Source organism: Pygoscelis adeliae, unplaced genomic scaffold (genome assembly GCF_000699105.1).
Source record: "Pygoscelis adeliae isolate BGI_AS28 unplaced genomic scaffold, ASM69910v1 Scaffold383, whole genome shotgun sequence".
Lineage (NCBI taxonomy): Eukaryota > Metazoa > Chordata > Aves > Sphenisciformes > Spheniscidae > Pygoscelis > Pygoscelis adeliae.
In genome coordinates this window covers 424,398-444,540 of record NW_008824592.1, presented here as the reverse complement: position 1 = coordinate 444,540, position 20,143 = coordinate 424,398, and the positions used below count along the sequence as shown (strand labels likewise).

Sequence of the window (20,143 nt, the reverse complement as noted above, 5' to 3'; positions counted from 1 at the left end):
CTCACCACTGTTGTCTTAAATGTTTGAGGGAAGAAGAGAAAGAAAAAAATAAGTGGATTGTTTGGAGCAGATGTTAACACAGTTATTTGATCGTAAAACGGGCCATATAAACTCAGGGAGATGAAAGACCGTAACCTTTCTCCAAGTTGAACAAATTCCTTTGTTATTTTTCATTGTTTCAGGGAAGTTGGATTGTCTAAGTAGATGGATATTTCATTTGCCTTGGTAATCCATCAAAACATACTTGACATTGCGGTTGCTTTTCTTTTTCAGTATCACCATTTTCTCCAGAGAGGAGAGTTAGTTCTGTCCTTAGATTGTTCTGGATCATTCCATTAGCTGACTACTGCAACTGTCAACAAAATTTCTGTCTTAAGATGTTTTCTTCGCTTTAGTCTATAAATGTAATTGAGGGCATCTCTGAAGTGTCGCTGCCATGTCTTGTGTGATGTGTACGGTATGTCAGATTACACTTCGCAATATGATCTGGCAATTGTCAGAAAACCTGATTGTGTGCTTAGTGTGACATTAGTTCGTTCAGATCAATTACTACTGCTGCCAATACCTGTTTCTAAGTAGTGCGTACTTATCTGTAGAAGACAACCACTTTATAGAGAAGGGTTAATACTCTTATCCCTGGTTTAAGATGGGGAACGTTAGTGTAGAGACATTCCTTGCCCATAGTCACTCACAGAATCAGTGGTAGAGCCAGGGTTAGAATCTGCATCTTTGTTAAGCAATTATTTACTGATGGGTTCTTAAAAGTAGTATGGTATTGGGAGGAGAGACTATGTTTTGGGTTAAATACAACTAATATTTTCTTTTTAATATGAACATTGCATAACCTATGGAAAAACTTTGTCTCGATATGTGGAGTTGTCTCTACCCAGATTTTTATTATCCCTACTAAAGAAAATAGATTGCTTTCTGCCATTGTCTGTTTAGCCAGCTGTAAGCCCTATTGGACAGATTGCATGGTATGCTGATTAATGATATAGGCCGTGGGTGATTAGCCAAGTGTGTAACGAGGTCCATAGCTTCCAGTGTATTATAGAAATGCCATGGATCAATATAACCACACAGTCCGTAGTGTCTTCTGCAATGTAAATTCAGACTAGTGGAGAAAAGTGGTGTAGCTCCTGAAGAGCTGCTGCAGCACTACCCAGTTGTGCTTATTTTGAGAGGAGGCTTAAATTTAGTCTGAGGATTTGAAGGTTTGGTGGGGCTTTTTTCGTTGATATCTTTCTTACTGTCATTATGGGCAATTCCCTACCCCCATTTTTTTGCAGGATAAATCCAAAAGACTTAATATGCATGTGATAAATTTGGGAGATTGGATTTCTACATGTGCTTTAAAGTGTTTCTTTTGTATCCCAGCATTCAAGGGCAGGAGGCAGAATAGCTTGATGAATTCTGACAAACAGCATGCTGTTTTATAAAATGTTAGTAGATCAAGCCATCAAATGTCAAAGACTATATGCTACTTTGGTAGCTGAATATAATTTTTTTAATATAAAATCAGCACTGGTTAAATACTTTCCTTTTTAGAGAATGCTGAAAATATGTAATATGTTTATGACTTTCTTTTCACATTTGTAATGCAGTAATTCTGCTATAGGAATGGGGTTTTTTTTCATACTGTGTCCTAAACTGTCATCAGCATCACTGCTTCGAGGCTATATAAATTCAGATTGTAGAGCAGAGTTGGTTCGTAATTTTTTTTTCTTATGAGTGAGTTTTTTCTAGAGCAATAACATGAGGTAATTCATTTGCTTATTATTACTTCTCTATTAAAATTTTTGTAAATATCTCTTTCTAATTTATAGGTAGTAGCTCTATTCCAAATTTCTTTCGCATCATGAAGCGACAGTTTACTGAAACAGAGTGGGGTGTAATCAAGTCTATGAGTAATGAATGGATGCAGCTGGATATGTTTCATCGGCACTGGGTAATACTTTTTTTTTCTATTTAAAGACTGCAATGCTATAATCTGCACATTCTATTTTGATATTTTTTTTTATTATTTTCATTATGGTAAAATTGTATACTTTTTATAGTTACATGTTCGTGTGGAGATAATATTTTAATGGGTTTTATATTTTTGTGATTTTTTTTTAATGTCAGAATAACTTTGAGAAACATAGTACAGCTGACATTTCTAGAAGGATTTATGACTCGTTTTAAACATGTACCCAGAACAAGGTAAAGGGTTCATATCTCTATGTGCTGCTTGATAATTCTAGCTGCATGTTCATTATAATGCAGCAAGTTAGGCTAGGTATTAATAACGCTGATAACTTTTTCTCTTGATAATTGCATCAGTCTCCCCTCACATTTACAGTAGTATAATTTATTTGGTCTACAGTGTCTGCTCGGAAATAATGTTTACAGAGCAGTTTGAAAACAGCCAGTGTGAATAAAATACATTTATTCTGTTTCAGGCCTTAAAGGAAAGCTTCTTAAAGGCTGTTGGAGTCGGAATTGGCTTTAACTTGCAAAGAATTGAATTTAATGTGTCCCCATTGCAATTGGAAATAGGGAAGGTGTATAAGGAGACAAAAATGCTTCTGGACGGAGATAAAGAAGAAGAGTGGATGTTTGAGGTAAGAAATATTCAAATTTATTTTTTCAATAGTGATAAACAGTCTCAACACCCTACGGTTGCATTGCACATTTGATTTTTTTTTTTAATTGCAGCTTCACACCTTTATTCTGTATAACCACATTGAACATATATCAATCAAAACTTAGGATATAAATCCGCAGCATTTTGAAGTATTTTTGATGATTGCAAAAACACCCCAGAGATACATTCATTATAATGGCTTTTTATTTTTTCTGTTCCTGGAGTGTATTTCTTGCACTCTATGAAATTCAGCCTAGCGCATGCAGGAAGTTCACTGAAGCATATCCAGAGCTGACTTCTGAACAGTGTCTAAGATTTTAAAGTTCTTCATCAGTTGATCTACAATGGGACTAGTGATTAACTGACCCCATTAGTTAGTGTTTGTGTTAAATATTTGAAACGGAGGAGGTGTCTTCAGCTCCTTTGGGTTTCTTACTTCTTGTCCATACAAGTTGGTAGAAACATGCTTTTGTGGGTTTGGAGTTAGTGTGCTGATTGGCGGCTCTCTGTGGGAATGGAGAGATGCGAAAACCTTGCTTTTACTTAATTGGAACATTAGTTTGGGCTCAGTCTTCTATCTGAGTGTTGGGTTTGGGGTTTTTGTTTGTTTTCCCTTCTTGAAAGTTACTGAGACTTATCACTAAAACATCTCTCCTGTTAGATTTGGTAGAAAACAATCAATATCATCTAATGTAATTTAAAGGGTGTAGAGAGAGAGAACTGATAGGGACATGGTTTAGTGGTGGACTTGACAGTGTTAGGTTTACGGTTGGACTTGATGATCTTAAGAGTCTTTTCCAACCTAAATGATTCTATGATTCTATACAATGATCCCAAATTATTTAATTACCCTAAGAAACCAAGCTTTAAAAAAAGTTAAACAAATGACAGTACCATTTGTTTACACCCCAGAAGCACTTTCATTCAGCCACTTAAAACAAAAGAAGAAATGCAAAAGACATTGTGACTTTAAAATTGTCTGTAAAGGGCACCTTGTTCCAGTCTGCTGTAAGTTTGTGCAGCTGGTATATAGCTGACTAGCAATTCAATGAATACATACTTTGCAATTTCACAAAATAGTCAAGTGCACTTTTCAGTAAGCGTACTCAGTTTCCAATACGTGTTTGCATTTTGAAAATATTTACATTGTTGGAGACTACTGTTTCAGTAGAGCTTGTCTAAATGACAAATTTCTGCTGTATGCTTGTTTTGTGTAGTATACAAACTACATGTATGGTACGCATGTAGTAAAAAAGAATGAATGTACCAGTAACATTTAACTTGTAGCGTAAATTGACCTCTTCACAGTTCATTCCTTGCAGCATTTCTAGCCACATTTGGTTTTGTGTTATTTTAAAACCTGTACTAAATCAACCCTCTTACTGGTATTGCCATACTCTCTAGGAATTGAGTATGTCATGAAATTCACTAGTTAGAATTATAGACTGGCAAAAGAAAGTCTTAGGAAAGACTGTGACACATCTTGTAATAGAATGCTTTCTGTATTAATGCTAACAGTGTACCATTGTCAAGGAAGCATCTACCTCTTTTGACTGACTTCTGGAACTCCTAATTTTGATGATATGCCTGTGGTTGATTGACTAAAATAACCTGAAGATGATGATGGAGGTAGCTCCCTGTATTACTTAAATGCTTTATAAGTATTGGATTTTTCGTTATTACTTAGTAATTACTGCTAGAAGCTTAGTTTAATTTTTGTCTGAGGAATGTCTCCTGTTCTATGCTTGCCCTGCTGCTTCCCAAGAGCGCAGCCTTATAACGAGGCAGATTGTAGTATTTCAAAGAAAGGATTTATTATCAAGTTTCACTTAAATACAAGCTCAATTGGGATATAATTTTATTTAAATATCAACATTTATTAAAATGAAATAAAAAAAAAAATTAGTTTTTCAGTTACCAATCCCCAGCCTAAAATTAAGCATCGCTTTACTTTTTTGTCTTTTCCCAAATTTCTTTCAATTTTGTGCCCATTTTCTTACTTACAAAAGTCTTTTTTTGTTTCATTATTTGCACTTGAGCCAAATTCTTGAAACAACTTGTTAACTGAAAACACTAATTTTGAGATATTTGGAAGAGTCACCCAAGAGAAGTCATTAAGAATCACCTGTACAACTGCATGTTACTGGTATAGTATTTTCATTGTGTTCCCTGTTGCGCTGAGTTTGCTTGAGTGAACTTTTTCTATCAAATAAAAAATAGAATTACCTCACTCACTTTTCAGATCTGCCTATATCTTTATGGTAGGAGATGATCGAAGAGAGCAAGGCTGTTTAAAATCCAATTATCACATATTTTGGATTGTCTTATTTCAGTTTTAAAGAGAATCTAGTTTACCAAAAGCAGAAGAGAGAAATAAAGGGGATTTTACCCATTTAAATTACACAAAATATTCTGAAATTTCCTTCAGAAAGTACCACGTATTGTGAAAAAAGCAACCTAAAAGCATGAAGACTAGAAAAAGATCTACCACCTTATACTTGTCATGACTGAAAGGTCAAGATAAGTAGTAGTGAATCAGAGTAAATCAAAATTGACGCTGTTCAGACACCCTGTAACTTCACAACAAGAGCAAAGCCTGTTCATACTGGAGATAGAATTTTCTGTGAACATTAAAAAAAAAATACTAAATTCTGTTATTTCATTGTAAACACCAAATGAATGACTTTGTTGTGTAGTTGACTGTTTGCAGTCCCTTTACGAAGGGTTTAGTTTTGTTCTAAGTGTCTTTCCCCTCCTCCACTCCTCATATATTTTTGAGCTTGGATAGAAGGCAGTAGCTCAGAAACAGCCTCTTGTTTGATCTTGATCGATCGGTTTAGCTTTAGGCACTTTTTTTTCATATAGTACTCTAGAGATTGCTACTCAGATTCCCTCCAACTGTTTTGGAAGGAGTAGGAGAAAAAATACAGTAAAACTTCATTTAAAAACATAAATTTAGTTTTAAGATGTGTCTGATATGTGTGTTAAATATGCTTTGTTCACATAGGCAGTGCACGCTGTCCTCATTTTAAAAAGGTGAATTTGGTTAGTAATAATTAAAATTTACTAGCCCAGTGAAGAGTGATACAGTATTTGTGTCAGGCTGTTAATTTAGGATGCAGTCATTATTATGATAATGATTATTATTATTATTATTACGAGTACTTCCATACGCTCCATTTACTTCCTTTGAAGAATAAAAACTTACAGAATGAAGTACTAGTTAATTTTAATAAAAGTGAAAGAAGTTGATTGATAACAATTATGACAATTTTTATAATTTAAAGAGATAAACATAAGTTTATAATATATATATATCTGTAGCAGATCTGATATGTGGAAACAAAATCCTAATTACTGATTTGAAAAATGTTAAGTGTATTCATGACTCTTTCCTTATTGGTCCCAGTTTTGTACAGTTAATCAGGAAGAATGGCTAGACAACACTTATTGGAATCTATATTAAAGAAGAATCTTAAATGAGACATAAGACAGTTCTGTTCTGGTCCCTACCTCAATTTTGGATACAACCAGTTTATAAAGGAAGCACCCAATTTATCCTAAACCTCACTCGGGGATATAGGAATCACCTGGCATCACTGCTGCTACACAAATAATTGTTTGCTTTTTTTCACAAAAAATGTTTGCTTGGTTTGTCTATATGCAAATACATTACTTCCAGAATATGAATTTCAAACTGAGATTACCTGGGTCAATTTGAAACATATTTAGTGATTGTTGTTGGTATGCAACTGTAATGGAGTCTTTCACCCTCAGTAAGAGAAGTTAATCTTGTAGTATTGTAAGGAATAAATAGGAATGGAAACTTTTACTTCTAAGACTAGCTAATCCAACTGGATTCACACAGCAATTAGTTCTGCTTGCTGGGAAGGTAGCAGTTTCCTCATAAGCTGTCTGTTGTTGAGTGAATCCAGAATGATTTGAATCCCAGACACATCATTCTGCCGAACATTTGAAATGAGGTCATTATAAGTGTCTGTGTGCCTGTAGCTTGAACAGCTCTAGTAACACTTCGGTTCTGTGCAGAGAAAAACAAATTTTGATCCATTATATGTTTTCTGGTTTATAGAATTTTAACAAAACAAACTCTTTACCACAGAGGAATTCTGTATGATTGTCCTCTTTCTCCTTTTGTTTAATCATCTATTTCCATTTAAGAAGTTGGATTTATTTTATAAGCTGGTATAGCAATATCCAGATGAATAGGGAAGCAAGCTGATTTGCTGTCTTTTATGGTTTCAGTATGTTTCATTAACTCCATAGCTTAAGGTCTTTGCTGGCTGCTAGTAGGGGCCAGGAAAGATCTCCTTCCCTTCTGTATTTGGTTTGGATTTACATTTCTCTGAAGCAGCAAAGATAAGATGAAGGGCATAGTTTGTTATGTTTTATTGTAAGATGCTGAAAACTCCTTTGTGACCACAGAGGATACGTGAAGTAAATGCGGTGGAACCTTCTGAATTCGTTGTCCAATGGGCAGGGTCTATGCAGGGGAACGGTCCCCATTTAGATCTAAAGAGTCACTGCCTGTTAAATGCAGCTTTGAGCTGACAAAAAAATGATTTCATTATCAAAATATGTAGAAGACTTTAATATGTTTTTAGTTGCACAAACGAAGTAATACATAAGTTCACTTCACAAATTAATTTCTGTGCATTTAGCTTAAAGCTGTAACACAGTTGTTTGCAAACTTCTGACTACATGTGTAGGCTACTGCTGAATGTGCTGTACTGTGTCCTCTGTTCTGATCGGTCTTTAACCTCTTGGACATGCAAAAAATGAAAGAAGGGGGGAAAATGAAGTGATTAAGAACTGGAGGTAGTCATTTTTCCATCTAGACAAACACAAAACACTGCCACCCTAGAACTATATAAATTGTTTAGCAACACTTGATCAAACATCTAATTTTCATAGTCTTTTTTATTTTTGAGGAAGTTATAGAAATGTGCGTGATGTGTACAAATGGTTAGATTTCATCAAACCTGAGGTAGCATTCTTTATGCTTGGCTTATTTTCAGTCTTGTACCCTCGTAAAGGAACGGAAAACTTAATAAAATACTTCATAGTAAGTACACCTATAGCTCTTGCAGTCATGGGAAATACCACTTACACTGCAGACTTGTTAGTGTTTCTCATGTGCATAAAATATTTCTCCTAATCTAGACAAAATTGAAATAGTCATTTTCTTACTAGTGCTTTGCGGAAAGGTAAAACAACATGAGCTTGATGTTTTGTTTTTAAATAGGTGAGGGATACAAAGTTCACTGCTAAATCTGTCAAATAGGCAGTTTTGGTGCTCAAGAGATCAAAGTAAAAACACAGTTCTACTCCCACACCAGCACCTATCTGCCAAGACACCCACATCTTTGCCAATAAAGTCCCTCAACCTTATAGTTGTACTGCTGCTACACATGGCTAGAGCAGCTGCCGTCTTGGCTGAGCTGGGTTGAATAGATCCGAGCTGAGCATCTTGGCACTTTTTTTATATACAGGGCTGTTTGGGAATCACAGAAATGGTATCCTTGCAACTGAAATCTTTGAAAATCCTATATAGTAGATGAGCTGTAGAGAAGCCTGATGCAGACTGACGGCATTGTTTTAAAAGACATTTTGCTTAGATTAAAAGGGGAAAAGAAAAAAATGTAACCAACAACCTGTCAGACGAAATAGAAGGACATCATGATGCTGTCTTCATGTTATAATATAGGACAGTTAGATTATTTCCCAAGGAAGTGGAAATTGGAGGTTCCGTCATACCTCCCAGGAGAATATACAGACTGCTAGCTAATTTTCAGGTTAATGGTGATATCTAAATTATTAATTTTTCTAGGTAAAATTTAGAAAGTTTGTGCAGAAATTATGTGAAAATTTTTGGATAAAGAAGCAAGGAAAACATTATCCCCCCCTTATATTTAAATAAAAAAAGTCAACAGAATTATGACTTAACTATATAATAAACACTCTTCAGAAAGAGTATGTAGAAGTGTTTTTTTCTGAAATGAATTGTTTAGGTTGAATTCTTAGCCTTTCTAGAGGAAAACACTTCTAAACAAAACTATTAAATAGATAAACTATGTTATTAAATATATAGTTATATATCTAAAAATGTTTTTCGAGGAAAATTGATTCGTATTTACACAGAGTAGTGCTCAGACTGCCGTGTCAGAAATTTGAAGTTGTGATCTAATATGCTGTCTGAAGCCAAGAGTAAGAGTCATTGATTTAAGTTTATACTTACATTGGTTTTTTTCAGAATACCTTCCAGAAGTTCACAGCTCATCTCATTGGAAAAGAGATAGCTAAGATGGGTTATATGGCTTGTGACTTAGAAGGGACTGGTAAGGGAATGCTAAGGTCACAAAATTGTATATAAATATCTACAAATGGGTGAGATGATGGTAACCTATAGTAACCAGTTCAGCCCTGTTAGCTTTTTAATGTATCTGCATCCTTGAGCTCTCCAACAACACTGCTAAAAAGGGCTATTGCTTTTTGAATGTCATTATTTTAAAGTCTTTCAGATGATGTTCTGCTATCGTTCTGAACCATATTCTAAATATTTATACAGTCTTTGCTGGAAACAGAGAAGAGAAAATGCATTTACATTGCCATTTTTCGTCTTTACTAGGAAACCCGGTTAGATGACCATCACCATGTTGCAGTGGCTCTTGGGAAACAGGAGGGATTTGGACAGAAGCATTCTGATGTAAGAAATGATGAAACATTTTCAGGTCTTGGTAACTAATCACTTGAACATAAACTTAGTCTGATGCTGTAGCTAAAAGTGTGTTATCTCAGATGTAGGGCCAAGGAGAAAGCTTATCTTAAGCACAGCATTAACGAGATTGTTACTGAACTGTTACCTCTAGTTCTGTTATGCCTATTTCAGGAAAGGTCTGGGAAGGAGAAATGGTTTCAGAGGACAGCAACGGATAATGTCAGATCTAGAATGTATGCGTTACAGCATTCAGCGTGTTCATTCAAAAGAAGATGAAGTGATTTTTGTCACAGCCTGCTAGTAGTCATGTGGGAAAGATGGTTTTCACAGAGGGAAATGGAGACAGTGAACCAGTCTGGACTGCGAAACTAGTATGGCACCTCACCGAGTTTATTTTAATGGGGGACTGTCAGTGCATGTATCCCAGAGCAGATCCATCTCTCAAACACCATTATGACAAGATAACCCTTGAGACAAGCAACAACAACCAACAGATGGGAAGAACAGCAGTGTTAGTCTTCATTCCGTGTGGTTTCTTTATTGAGAGAAGCAACAAAGCTACTTAAGCTTTTCAGGATTTTCTGTGTAATGTAACAAAGACCTGGGTCATGAAAAAAGCAATAAAAGTCAAATTTGAGGCAGACTGGCAAGTTGTAGCCAAAATAGGCAGACAGTCAGCAAAGGAAAGCGTGACAAATTACCAGGTTTGTCTGTGGTGTTTTAGTTGCTCAGAAGAAAACCAGTTAGTTGTTTTCTGTTATTTAGATACAAAGGTTCTGCCAGGAACTAGAAAAAAAATAATAAGTATATGAATGGATAAAAGGATGAAAGTGATCATGCACACATCTATCATGGTCATAAAGTCTGAGTCTGTGATCATGGATAACACAGAAAGGCAGACCTTTTAACTAGTATTGGTTAGTTTAAAAAAAGATGTATAAACTATCTTTGAGGATTTACTGTGGTAAATCAGTGCTCAAATATTCTTTAAGAAAATATGCATTCTGTTTGGCAGGACATACTTAAGTTTCCAGTGGGGCTGCATATCATTCTTCCTACAGGAATACTGATAAATGTCAGTCTGAGGTGAAAAGAAGGCCATTATGTCTGAAGACAATTACCTAAGTATTCTACAAAAATCCAGGATTTTTAATTACTGACCTTCACCATCGCTGTCACACGCCTTAAAATTATCATAGAAAGAACAGGCATGGTATCAAGAGTTACGAGATAAAAAGTCTTTGAATCAAGAAAGTCTCAAAGGCATACTTGTCCACTGACTAAATTTGTGATGACCTAAATTTCATTAGCTCAATTCACTGAAAAAAGGCCATTTTTTTAAATAGGACAAGTGAGCATTCTGTGACTCCGCAGTATGGAAATAAAGTGAAAATTTCTGTACTATTGCATTGTGCCTTTTCAGGACTCCTTCTAACAGGAATGCGGAGGAAACAAAAGTGGCCTTCTCTCTTTCTAACAGAAATGTAAAAGAGGATTCTATGTATTGCTAGATGTGTTGAGAGGAAAAGATGTTCTTCGTCTTAGTTTAAAAAAATTGAGTATGTAGACATTATGCTATTGCTTTGGGATGTCAGTGCTTGTCTCTGTTCCCTCTCTGCTATCACAGGAGTAATTTATTATGTCCTGTTTGCAGAACATGTACTTTCAGTGAGCTTTCTTCCCAACCTGATAGCAAGTACCTACAATTCAAAAGAAAGACCGATTGTTAGTTTAAAGTACTATAATTTAAATTCTTAGTGTCAAGAATCTTAACAAAATGTCCACTAGTGATGGCTATGTATTTGAAGAGACAGAATATTTATCTGCACTCTTACCTAGATCTAGAGAGTTATCTGAGACAGGTCTTAATGAAAGATGGCTGAGTTTATAATTCTTTATAATTCCTATGTGGGCTATAAAGTATCTTTTCACCTATCACTTGCTAGATTTCACAGGACTTGTGATGAATTCAGTCAGAACACACTTGTCTTCAGACAAGCATGTGCTGAAGTTCAAACTAGATCTGTTAAGCCTCTAAGTAGATTGTTAGTTCATATTTGGTATGCATCTGTGATGTCACTTGCATGGCTCTAGGCCCAGTTCCTGCAGCTTTACCTCATCTCCAAAATGCCAGATGAACAGGAATCTCTCAGCACCATGTTACTTGTTAGAGGATATAAAGTGATGGGCAGCTCAATTAACTTTTGCTTTCAGTCTGCGTTGGACAACTTTGAGTTGTGCTGTGCTGTTACAACAAACACAAACCATTTTGTTGTCTCTCCATTTATTCCTAACAGTAGCTTACTGCTCAAACACTGGAGCGGAGAATAGACATTTTTGCTCTTTTACCTATTTACTGACCTACCTTCATTGATGTGACAGGAAGGGATAACAAAATCAACAAAACGTGCCTTAGGCGAGGTCACCTCCAGCACTTGCATGTAAGCAAGCAAATGCCTACAAGGCACCATTATGGACAAATCCTCTCCAGGAACTCAACATGTTGGGGTGCCTCTCTAAAGTGCCTGTACACTGGTGCACACAGTATGGGGAATAAACATGATGAGTTAGAGATCTGTGTGCAATTGCAGGGCTCTGATCTTGTTGGGATCATGGAGACATGGTGGGATGGCTCCCATGGCTGGAGTGTTGCAATCAAGGGGTACAGGCTCTTTAGGAAGGACAGGCTGGGAAGATGAAGAGGGGGAGTTGCCCTTTATATGAGAGAGCAGCTGGAATGCACGGAGCTTTACCTGGGGATGAATGAGGAGCCAGCTAAGAGTTTATGAACTAGGATTAAAGAGAGGGCAAGTCAAGGTGACATTATAGTGGTTGTCTGCTATATGCCACCTATAAGACCAGAAAGTGGATCAGGCCCTCTACAGACAGATAGAAGCAGCCTCCCATTCACAGGCCCTCGTCCTCATGGGGGACTTGAACCACCCCAATATCTGCTGGAGAGACACAGCAGAACATAAGCAATCCAGGAGGCTCCTGGAGTCCATTGACAGCAACTTCCTCCTCCAAGGGATAGAGGAGCCAACAAGGGGAGGTGCTCTGCTGGACCTCATACTCACCAACAAGGAGTTGGTGATGTGAGGATCAAGGGCAGCCTTGGCTACAGTGGACATGAGATGGAGTTCAGGATCCTGGGGGCAGGGAGAAGGGCTCACAGCCCTGGATTGAGGAGAGCAGACTTTGGCCTCCTCAAAAATCTGCTTGGAAGTCCTGTGGGATAAGGCCTCAAAGGGAAGCAGAGCCTAAAAGAGCTGGTTAATATTCAAGGATCACCTCCTCCAAGATCAAGAGAGTTCCATCCCAACAAATATGAAGTCAGGCAAAAATGCCAGGAGGCTTTCATGGATGAACAAAGAGCTCCTAGCCAAACTCAAACACAAAAAAGAAGCATGGAGAGGGTGGAAGCAAGGATGGGTAACCTGGGAGGAATACAGAAACATTGTCTGAGCAGCCAGGGACGAAGTTAGGAAAGCTAAAGCCCAAATGGAATTTAATCTGGCCAGGCATGTCCAAGGCAACAAGAAGGGCTTCTATAACTGCATAGGAGACAAAGGGAAGACTAGGGAAAATGTGGGCCCTTTGCTTGATGAGACAGAGGCCCTGAGTACACAGGACATGGAAAAGGCTGAGGTACTGAATGCCTTCTTTGCCTCAGTCTTTAATAGCAGGACCACCCTTCAGGAATCCCAGGTCCCAGAGACCAGAGGGGAAGGAGCAAGGAAGATGTACCCTTGGTGGAAGAGGATCAGGTCAGGGAATACTTAAGCAAACTGGATGTACGTTAAGTCCATGAGCCCTCATGGAATGAAGCTGGCAGATGTCATTGCGAGGCCAGTCTCCGTAATCTTTGGTTGATCATGGCAACTGGGAGAAGTGCACAAAGACTGGAAGAAAGCAAATGTCACTCTATCTTCAAGGAGGACCCAGGGAATTACAGGCCCATCAGCCTTGCCTCGATCTCTGGAAAGGTGGCAGAGCAGCTAATTCTGGAAACCATTTCCAGGCACATCAAGGACAAAGTAATCGTCAGGACTAGTCAGCGTAGCTTCACCAAAAGAAAGTCATGCTTGACCAACTTCATAAACTTCTACAATGAAATGACTGGCCTGGTAGATGAGGGGAGAGCAGTGGGTATTGTCTACCTAGACTTCAGTACCTTCTACCTCTGACATTGTCTCTCATAAGATCCTCCTAGAGAAAATGTTGATGTATGTACTGGATAAACAGACAGTGAGGTGTACTGAAAACTGGCTGAATGGTTGGGCCCAGGGGGTGGCGATCAGTGGCACGAAGTCTGGTTGGGGGCCAGTTAGTAGCGATGTACTCCAGGGGTCAAAACTGGATCCAGTCCTGTTTAATATCTTCATTAATGATCTGGATGATGGTGCAGAGTGTACCCTCAGTAGGTTTGCTGGGGACACAAAACTGGGAGGAGTGGCTGATATGTCAGGGGGTCATGCTGCCATCCAGAGGGACCTCGACAGGCTGGAGAAATGGGCCCATAGGAACCTCATGCAATTCAACAAAGAGAAGTGCAAAGTCCTGCACCAGGGGAGGAACAACCCCAGGCACCAGGACATGCTGGGGGCCAGCCAGCTGGAAAGCAGCTTTACAGAAAAGGCACTGGGGATCCTGGTGGACACCAGACTGAACATGAACCAGCAATGGGCCCTTGCAGCAAAGAAGGCTAATGGCATCCTGGGCTGCATTCGACAAAGTATTGGCAGCAGGTTGAGGGAGGTGATCCTTCCCCTCTACTCAGCACTGGTGAGGCCACATCTGGGGTGCTGTGTCCAGTTCTGGACTTCTCAGTACAAGAGAGACATGGACATACTGGACAGAGCCCAGTGAAGGGCCAAAAAGATGATTAAGTGACTGGAACATCTCTCCTATGAGACAAGGCTGAGAGAGCTGGGACTGTTCAGCCTGGAGAAGAGAAGGCTCGGGGGGATCTTAGTAATGTATTTACCTGAAGGGAGTGTGCAAATTAGAGCCAGGTTCTTTTCATTGGTGCCCAGTGACAGGACCAGAGGCAGTGGGCACAAGCTGACACACAGGAGGGTCCCTCTGAATGTCAGGAAACACGCTTCCCCCCCGCCCCCCACCACTGTGAGGGTGACCGAGATTGCCCAGGGAGGTTGTGGAATCTCCATCCATGGCGATATTCAAAAGCTGTCTGGACATGGTCCTGGGCAACTGGCTCTAGGTGGCTTTGCTTGAGCAGGGGTATTGGACCAGATGACCTCCAGAGCTCCCTTCCAATCGCAGCCATTCTGTGATGACCAGATGTCAGTATTCGCTCCGCAAGAAGTTAACAGTACCATAGCCTGCATCAAAAATGTGTCAGTTTGTGTGATGTACAGAATAACCCCACCGTAGCGTAGCCCTGCTGAATTCTATCAAATATTAAACATTAAGAATATGTTGCTTGAGCAAATGCTGAATTTAGAAGGATCAGCTACATTCATGTTTGATTCATGCAGCTGTACTATTTGCCCTGCTGTTTGGAAAGAATTACGCCTGCAGATAGCATACAACAGGCTGCACAGTAACGTGCTCAAAAAAACAAACCTTTTTTTCTTTGAAATGTGATTTTTCTCGAAGTGATGGAACTAACACAGAGACCATGACACTCATTTCTAGTATCTCAGTCTGCGTTTAATCTGGATTTAACACAGGGAATTGTGGGTTCATTGTGACCACTTTTGTCCTTAAATAGCATGAGTTTGAGAGAAGCATAAACACCCTTGGTAACTGCTGGTATTAAAAAGAATATGAATAGGCACACCTCTAGTGGAATAAATCCTCATGCTGTCATCTCAAATAATCATGCTTGCTGGAGAATGAAGTACAGTTTGTTGGTGGGTTTTTTCTTCCTTTTTTCTGGACTTAAACACTCATTCTGTGGTATTTACAGCATTCTCTATCCCTTGTTCTTTTGGTTTTCTGAACTGAATTTCAAAGAAAAACTTGTTTTTCCTGTGTGGCCTGTTACATGCTTCTGTTAGTTCCTATATAGCCTAAATTAGGGACAGTGACATTGGTCTCAACTGGAATATTTTCCTTTTTCTTCAGTAAGCAATGTGTAGTTTAAACTGGACAGGGAATATTGCAGGAAGAAAATTGAGATTTATTGATTCATCTAATACTAATATGTCTTTTCCTCAGGTATGTTCCATGGAGCCTAACCAACCGCAGTTTACATTATTGACTTTTGAAGATTTAGTTGCATCTGGTATTCCAGTCACACCTGAGGATTCTGCATATTGGGATAATTTTTGTTGTAAGCAGGAGAGTCCAGTGAAACAGAACTCACATTCAAGATAAGAATGCATATAAGAAAAAGAAAATTGTCAAAGTTGTTATGCTGTTACTCTACATAATTCAGAGTGTGGGAATAAGTGTACATGTGTAAATGAAACAAGTTTTTCCTTATTTAAACTGATGGTCTGATTTTCACCTTTTTAAAATTGACATTCTTTATAAATATCTTAAGGAAGATGTGTGTTTCCTCTCTGAAGGAATTCTGAGTGAAAAATCTAAGCTGACCACGTGCTTTTTCGCTTCTCCATGCCTGTGGTTCTTACACTTCAATAATTACCTATGCTAGGAACAGGGAGCAGAGCTACAATAATGTTGTTGATTAGTCAACAGGTGTTTAATGTATAAAAATGTGTTTCTGTACTTCATTTATGCTGAAGCTTAAATTATGATACTGCCTTTTCTCTTACAAAAATAATAGTTTTATTCTCAGATGGATGAATAAAGCTAGAAGAATTGGTACAAATCCTTTTGCTTTTAGTATATAGTGTAAGTGTTTGTACAACACTGTATTTGTGTAATAGCAGGCTGAAGAAGTCTGAATCTTAGTAGTCTCAGAACTACATCTGTGCAAAACTAGTTTGAGGCAGGGAATTATCTTACAAGTATTTCATATCCTTTTCACTTACAATCTTTGTTAATTAAAGCTTCCTCTGTGTAACTTAGGATTTGATTTTTAACAGTTTTTTGGGGTTTTGGGGGGTTGGTTTTTTGTATTTTTTCTCTCAGCAATAGATATAAGCCAAACAGCAGTTCAATTTTCCTAGACTTGCATTTACATCTGTACTGTTGTAGACACTAAGTCATGTAGGGGGAAAAAAAGACAACAAAAAAAGCCTATTTACTTTTTTCTAAATAGTCTCGTAACATCTGAAGACAGAATATTTTATTGTCTTACAGTGAATTAAAATTTCTGGAGAAGATCTGTAGATCTTGAGTGCATCTTTAGAGTATTTTGTATTCTTTTTTAAAACAAATCCTATTTTGTGCCATTACCTCTCACTTTTCTTTCTAGAAGTCATAGAAACATCGCGGTCCGTCTAAATGTAAGGAAACATACTGAACAGAATGAGTCATACTGAGCAGAATGATTTTCACAACTAAAAAGAGTTAATTTCTGACCTACAGTTAAACATAGATCTTCAGTGACTTTGGGTTTGTGTACAACTTGGCTGCACCCTGTATTCTGACTAAAGGAGAATCTACTTGTAGTGTAACCATTGAAGCCATGCCTTATTACAAAGATAAAGAAAAAGTTTAGAGAGAGAAGTATGAGAGTTTTACAATATTATACATGCTTTTGGAGTTTTACTGTAGATAATTCTGAATTCAGATATGCTGTTAATCTTTCCTACTTCTACCAGTTCTGATTAATATTTTCGTTTCCATTTCAATGACTCTCTCATCTTGCATGCTAATCATAGTTTTTGGTGGTTTGCTGTTTTTCCTCCAAAACTGCAAATCAGTGAAGCAGTGACTCTTCTCTCCAGACTCTACAGGGGTTAAATTAGATGTTCAGTAACTTCAAATCTGAAGTTAACAGAAATATAGAATAATTTATATACAAATTGTAAGTCAAGTATTCCAGACTGTGTTTTTAAATTAAATACAACTTGCGATAAATAATTGGCACTCCATGGAGGCCAGAAAAGGCTATTCAGTGGATATGCAATGGTATCATTTACTGGGACATGATATTTTTAACTGGTTCAGTTGACTCTGTCTCACTCTGTTCTACCTGAAGTGTACTATAATCCGAGATGGGCAAGCATGTGAAGGTGCTTAAGAGCTTAAGTGCTTGAGATAACTAGAAATGTTGTCAAGCTGAAAGGACTTGTTCTGCCACAGGTTTTGAAAGTCTGCAGAATAAGGAGGCCTATTCAGAGTATGAGGGGCTGGAGAGTACTGAGCTCCATGGCTGGCTGGCTGTTAACTGGTATATGCCAATCCTCACCAGTCACTGAGGACCCCATCAATTGCAGCTGTACCAGCCAGTTTAAATTGCCAACTTTTTTGCTGGGACAATGAAATGAACTGCAAATATGGGGTGAGATGAATGGAGAATTTTCAGATGTAAATTTCTGGGGATAAAGGAATTAATTTCATATTAGAGATGATTTATTTTTGCGTGGTGACAGTGTCTCAAAACAGAATTTTTCTTTCATTGGAAAGAGTTTAAAAAGTATTAATGAAATTATTTATAATATTGTGCTTGCATGTAAGTAGAGGACAAACCAATTTTGTTAAATTAGAAAATTACACTTGGTTTGCTTGCCAGGAATATGATAATTTTCAGGACTATATCTAATTAGAAAAGTTAGAAAAATAAAGGGAGTTTGTTTCGGTTAGCTTTTCATGAAATAAAAGCGTAGTTTCTAACAGTCCAAGACAGAATCATCTAGAAGATTGCAGTTCCTCACATTATGATTTTTTTCCATGTTTTTGATTCACACTGAGCTATTTGAAAAATAAATTAATCTCTTTTTTTTAACCTTAGGTAGCAATAAGGATAGATGATGGTAATGCCTTGTGAAGAGCTACTTGAGTCAGGTTGTTTAGTTTAGTGTCAGTGCAAATGGACAGAATTTTTACACTTGCTTTTACCACTGTGGGAAAGAGCAGCTGTATAGTTATGGAATTATCAGCTAAAAGCATGCTGCTAAAAGCCCAGCAAGACACTGACTTTTTATGAATGTAAATGATCCTTCTTAAAGTTATCAGAATGTTTTTCTGGACATCTGTGTACTGTAGAGGCACATATTAAAATAAATATTGCTAGCGTGTACAGATAAATTAATGTAATCAGAGGTCTAAGAATTTTATTTTTTTTTTAATTTTACCATCACACTTTCCCTTATATAAAAAACTGAGCCCTGTATCCACAGATGGCCATAACACTGGCTTCCTTGCATTTCCTCAGAATACAGTCTTAATGTCCACAGAGTGTCTCTGCCATTTTTAGAAATACTGGTCCAGCACAGCTCCAGCTTCCCTCCCTAGTTCAGGTTGTTGGCCCAGTCCAGCGCAGATGAGCTGACCTTTGCTGGTCTCCCATCACTCTTCTATCTGCAAAAAATTTCCAAGTTATGTCTAGAAGCCCTCTGGCCTTCAGGTTCCTTCTCCAGAGCTCCATTCCTTTATCTGTTTTGTATTCTATATACGGCTCTACACATGACCATACCACGAACCTGGATCCTAAAGGGCAAGAAGCTGCAAAAACAGAAGCTCTGCTCCACGTGAGCCTTTCCCAGCAGGGGCTGTGGCTAGGTAGTTGTTTTCCCTATGGAACAGGATTGACCAGCCTCCCTGTTTCTGAAAGCACAGATTTAGATCTTGGATCAGATCCGCTGCCCTAGACTTCTGACCAACCCAATGTTTAAGTCTCCAACCTAAAAATAAAAAAAAGTTTTAAAAAGTTTTGGTCTTCAGTGAACAGATTGGCAAAAGTGAATAAATGTGTTTTAGTTTGGACATATTATCATGTTTGAACCTTTGTGTATCTTGCATAAAAATTCTTAGAGTGGATTAGGAACTTCAGGGGATAAAACTGTGTTCAAGACAATTTGCATCTGTGTGACAAGAGACTGGTGCCATTTGATGTGAAAATCTGTAATTTTGAAAAGAGGATCATATGAATTCGCTCTTAGCCTTTCACAACGTCTGTAAACCTATGCAAGATGTATGTTGTTGTTATATTATGGGATCAAATGCACTGATGTTAATCAAAGGTACGTGCTTCATGTTCCTCCGGGATATGGCTATTTTGGATTGCTCTACACTGTATAGAAAATGTAGGCAGGAAAATAAGTTCTGAATTGTTCTTGAGAGACAACATTTTAAAAGTTTTTTTCAAAAAGTCACTTTTTGCAATACATTATTTTCTTGTGCTGTACGTACAGTTTTTTATGGCCAGATACTATTTATGACTCCTATTTCTGCTAAGATTGAGTTTAATTTCATTATTGAAATAAAAAGTGGGTTTTTTTGTGTTTGTGTTCTGATTTTGTGTTTCCTATTTACAGTTCTACCTTTCTGAGTTACTTTTTTTTATCTCAGTATTACTTAGATCCAGACACAGGTGGGATTACTGAAACGCCTAACACTCCTTTGTTATTTCTAAAACAATTTATGGGAACACAGAACTGTATGCTCCTAGTGACATCCTTTAGATGAATCATGAAACAAAGGCCTGGACCAGCTGCCCACTCTGTGGCAGTCTTGTAAGACTAGGTGTGTTCAAGTCTTTCTTCCAGGACCACTCCCTGGTTTCTTCCTGCAAGTTTAATTTAATAATGTGCAACCTAGTTTCTTGACATAACTATGACATAATGTTGGTGTGTTGTACGTTAAAGCGTCTCATCATTTGGTCTAAATTGCAATAGTGTGGGGTTTAATGCTTGTACGAAGATACGTATTTTCAAATACAAGGCTACAGTGTTGCA

At 37.8% G+C, this 20,143-nt stretch overlaps 1 protein-coding gene across 1 annotated transcript in view; it reads left to right on the top strand.

Moving 5' to 3' along the window:
- The window catches only part of AASDHPPT (aminoadipate-semialdehyde dehydrogenase-phosphopantetheinyl transferase), a 40,014-nt gene extending 20,313 nt beyond the window's left edge, over window positions 1-19,701 (top strand). Inside the window, exons 3-6 of the mRNA XM_009322280.1 lie at window positions 1,827-1,948; window positions 2,442-2,603; window positions 9,273-9,350; window positions 15,549-19,701. Of these exons, the coding sequence (XP_009320555.1) occupies window positions 1,827-1,948; window positions 2,442-2,603; window positions 9,273-9,350; window positions 15,549-15,707 (521 nt within the window). The 3' untranslated portion in view covers window positions 15,708-19,701. The remainder of the gene's footprint in view (window positions 1-1,826; window positions 1,949-2,441; window positions 2,604-9,272; window positions 9,351-15,548) is intronic.
- The last annotated feature ends 442 nt before the right edge of the window (window positions 19,702-20,143 follow it).